Source organism: Sorex fumeus, unplaced genomic scaffold (assembly GCF_029834395.1).
Source record: "Sorex fumeus unplaced genomic scaffold, SorFum_2.1 ptg000071l, whole genome shotgun sequence".
Lineage (NCBI taxonomy): Eukaryota > Metazoa > Chordata > Mammalia > Eulipotyphla > Soricidae > Sorex > Sorex fumeus.
The window spans coordinates 178,144-182,319 of NW_026606128.1; the positions used below are offsets into that span (position 1 = coordinate 178,144).

Sequence of the window (4,176 nt, forward strand, 5' to 3'; positions counted from 1 at the left end):
GGAACAAAGGAAGGATAGTAGGAGGGGACGTAGGGAGGCAGGGAGGGAGGAAGGGAGGGAAGGACGACGGAGGGAAGGAGTGAAGGAGGGGAGGGAGGGAGGGAAGGTGGGGACGGAGGGAGGGAGGGAGGGAAGGAAGGAACAAAGGAAGGATAGGAGGAGGGGACCGAGGGAGGGAGGAAGGGAGGGAAGGAGGGAAGGAGGGAGGGAGGGAAGGAGCGAAGAAGTAAGGAACAATGGAAGGATAGGAGGAGGGAAGGGAGGGAGGAAGGGAGGGAAGGAGGGAGGGAGGGAGGGAGGGAGGGAGGGAGGGAGTGAAGGAGGGAGGGAAGGAGGGAAGTAGGGGAGGGAGGGAGGCAGGGAGGGAGGGAGGGAAGGAAGGAGGAAAAGAATGAAAGAAAACACCCCCCCTCAGTTCCTGTGGGCAGACACTGGGACACTCCCTGTCTGCCTGTAGGAGTGTGGGAGCCTCACTGGAGGCAGGTCAAGGTGAGCCTAATGAGTCTGTGCAGAACTGGAACTTGTACCTGGACCGACCGTCCTTATGTCTGATGTCTTCTCCATAGATTGGCTGTCCAAGCGATGGTCCTCTGCATTGCTCTAGGATGGGAGGGAGGAAAAAGAATAAAATAAAAAGGAGAAAGGGAGAGGGGAGTACAGTAGGAGGAAATGAAGAAGGGAAGAAAGAGGAACACAGAGAAATAAAAAGTATTGAGGAGTACAGCACTGGATGATGGATTATGGATTATGGATTCTGAAGTCTCAGCTTCTTCCATGTGTTCTTCTGTGTCATTTTACATGACTTACGTATATGTAACTGTACTAGGCACATTCTATTCTACCAGGACTTCTTCAAGCTCTTGGTGACTACCAATGTGTGGCAGTGATGTTGAAGAAGTGACTGAAGTGTCTGCTGATGAAGACAACAGGTTGAATTGCTCATCTTCGTCCATTGGAACATTTTTACTTTTTGGTTTCCCCCTTAACGTTTTGCTAATGTTCTTCGCCTGCTTAGAAATGTCACTTTTGATGTCAGAGACATCCCATATTTCTAGGAACAAAGAGCAACATGTTCCTCGTTCTTCGTCTCCCATATAAGGGGCATAAGAGAAGGTGTAGTGGTGGACTATGGCGGCAATGAACATTTCTATGCAGATGATAAAGTCCTGCAGCCCCGTGGCCACTGTCTCTTCTGTCTGCCACTCCCAGGTGGAGTTCTGGGAAATCACACCAAATTTCACCAGCAAAGCAATCAACACTGCTTGCCAGAATGTGACAAAAACGACAAGCTTCACACAAAGGAACTTTCCTATTGCCTGGATGGGCCTCAGCTCCTCTTTCAGGGCTTTATGAAATATCAGGAGGCTATACATGGCAAAGAACTGGGACACGTTGTTGATGATGACCAAATACATCCAGGCTCTGTGCAAGCTGAAGGTTCCTTCACTGTACACCTTGAATATCTCACAGATCACGGCGGCGTAGGTGGTGATCAGCCTGATTAGGATGTACTGCAGCACTCCCAGCTTGCACCGGTACAGCAACACCTCTCCCACGGGGCAGGGCGGGCAGCAGCAGAAGGGTATGGGGGGCTGCGTCTTCTCTTTGCCTTGCATCATAGCTTCCAGGTTGGGGTACTGGCTCTTCAAGTAGTTGAATAGGAAGTTCATAAAGTTGTAGAGGACATACGCTTCATAACACTCCCGCATGGTGTCCACGTAGATGGCGATGGACGGATACTTAAGAGCCACCCAGCTGTCTATGCTGTACACGGGCACCATCCAGAGGATCCTCATGATGGGTTTCTGAAGCTCGGGCCTCGTGTAGTGCACCAAGTGCTGCAAAATCTCCCAGAAGGTCACGGGGATGGTGAACAGCACGAAGATCCCGGCGATAAACCACGCCTTGGTGTGGATACTGACTTCCAGTTTCTGCAGGTGCCACACACCCAGGGGGATGGTCACGACCACGGCCAGCAGATAGAGGGTCAGCACTAACGGTCGGATCCAACGCCTCCAGTTCTTAAGTTTAGGCACGCACGTGTCGAGCATTTCTCAAAGGCTGAAGGCAAAGAGCGCAGAAAGTCTCTGAGGCCCCTGCGCTGAGGTCCAAGGTTATAGGTGGATGCGCATTCCATGTAACAAAGCAGCAGTGTGACATCAGGGGTACCGCTGGGCGCCGCCCCCGCTGTACCACTGACGGCCGCCGGGGGCGCTGCGGGCAGCATCCTCGCTGCTTGCCTGCATCTGGCCCCTTACAAAGTCCTGGGACCCCTGGCGCGACCCCTTGCCCCTGAACCCCTGCACTCTGTCTGGCCTCTAAAGGAGAGCAGTGGCCTACATTGAGATGGTCCCGGCCCCTTCTCTCGGGGCCAACCTTCCACCCTGGCTCTCCTGGTCCAATCTTGCTGATGATGTACAGGGGTGAGGCCCAAGAGGGTCCTTCACTCCCTGGGAACTTCCCGGACTGTTTGTACACTCTGGAGCTGCTTCTGCAGGGCTCTAAGGAAATCTGCCTGGAGCCGCAAACCCCGAGTCCAGTTCATCAGAGCAGAGCGCTCTGGTTGCCTCATTCCCGGGCAGATCTGCTTTCCCGGCCTCAGGTTTTTGTGGAATCATCTACTACATACAGTGTTCCTGTCTCATTAAGCACATTAAGCAATTAAATAAGTGGAGGGAGTTAATCCTTCCCCTAATGCTGATCATCCTGGCATTCTTAATGATCGTGGTATGTCCTGAATGTGTGATCGCTGCAGAAGCCTAGCTTGGAACATAAAACCCAGCAACAATCCAATATAAATACTGATTTCAAGGGCTGGATTGATAGAACAGCAAAAGTGTTCTTGCCTTGTAGATAGCTGACCTGGCTTAGATCCCCGATACACAGTATGGCTGCTCTGACCTCCACCAGGAATGAGGCCTGATCATATGGATTGCAGTACACCCAGAGCACTTTCAGATGGGACAAAAAAAAAAAAAACACTGATTTTGTTCTCCAAAGCTCATAATGAATGCTGATAAAATGTAACAAGATTGAAAAGATTTCAAAAATTTATCCTCTGAAAAACCTGGCTTAAAGTAGAAATTAGGAAAAGATGTTGGAAAAGCATCAATACCCTTGTAAGTTAAACAGTAAACTTCCAAAGAAGCATAGGCATGTGGAATACAAAATTCAAATCAGCATTTTTAGTTGCATAAACATGTGAAACAAATTAGTGTGATTAATGCAGTCTCTCCAGGAAAAAAAACTTATAAATGCACTTCTAGTGAGGTGTAGAGATATATCACAGGGGTTAAGAGACTGGCCTTGCACATGTCCAACCCTAGTTTGACCCCCAGCACCATATATGGCCCCCAGAAATGCCAGCAGCAACACGCACAGACTGAGGCAGGAGTAGTCAATAAGTACCACCAGGGACTTGTGGACTCTCTGAGCCCAAAGGGCAAGTCTTCAAATAGATCCCCAAAGTTTCTACCCTTAAAAGCTAGAGAAAGGGCTGGGCGTGAGCTACACAAGATGGAAGGCATGACTTCTATGGGCACGGCCTGGGCTTAATCCTTAACAACCATAGGGTGCCCAGCACTATCCAGAGGCCCTGAGTACTACAGGAGTGACTCTGGAGAATTTCTGAGGAGAACCCAGCAAAAGTAAGAAAGTAGGCCATGAAGAACTACCATATCAAAAGTAGATGAAGGAAATAAGAAATAAAGACATGATTCAGCTGACACAGAATATATAATGTTGAAATATTAACACAACTGAGAAATCTCAAGACAGACTCACCGAGAACAACAGAAACTTATCTCCTACCCTGTCAGATGAGAACTAGAAACTCATCTCATACACTGTCAGACTACAGTTACAACTGAAAATCTTACCTAAGGGCTCTGGTTTAACTGTAACTCTCCAATTCCATAACAGTTAAAGAATGTTACAAACCTAAACCCAGTAACAAAATCTCCTTCAAACCTACCTACTCTATGTAATAGACATAAAGGCTATACAAGTAAGCATCATATGAATAAATTACTTTCAAAAAATAGCTTCCATATTCAACCTGATTTCAAACTCTTTGTGAAAATAAGAAACAGGCACAAGTTTACAGCATTTCAAGATACAAAAAGTTATTAAATATGTATGCTTCTATGCATAATACTCCAATTACCTAGCAAGGGT

The 4,176-nt window shown here is 48.1% G+C and overlaps 1 protein-coding gene across 1 annotated transcript; it reads right to left on the reverse strand.

Annotated features, from left to right (window-relative positions):
- Positions 1-833: 833 nt before the first annotated feature.
- Positions 834-2,051, reverse strand: LOC130037216 (transmembrane protein 184C-like). Its single transcript, XM_056128899.1, has one exon. The coding sequence runs from the start codon at positions 2,049-2,051 to the stop codon at positions 834-836; it is 1,218 nt and encodes a 405-aa protein (XP_055984874.1).
- Positions 2,052-4,176: the final 2,125 nt, after the last annotated feature.

Bases quoted from the DNA above. Each gene is read 5' to 3' on its own strand.
- LOC130037216 (XM_056128899.1), bottom strand. From the start codon at position 2,051: ATGCTCGACACGTGCGTGCCTAAACTTAAGAACTGGAGGCGTTGGATC.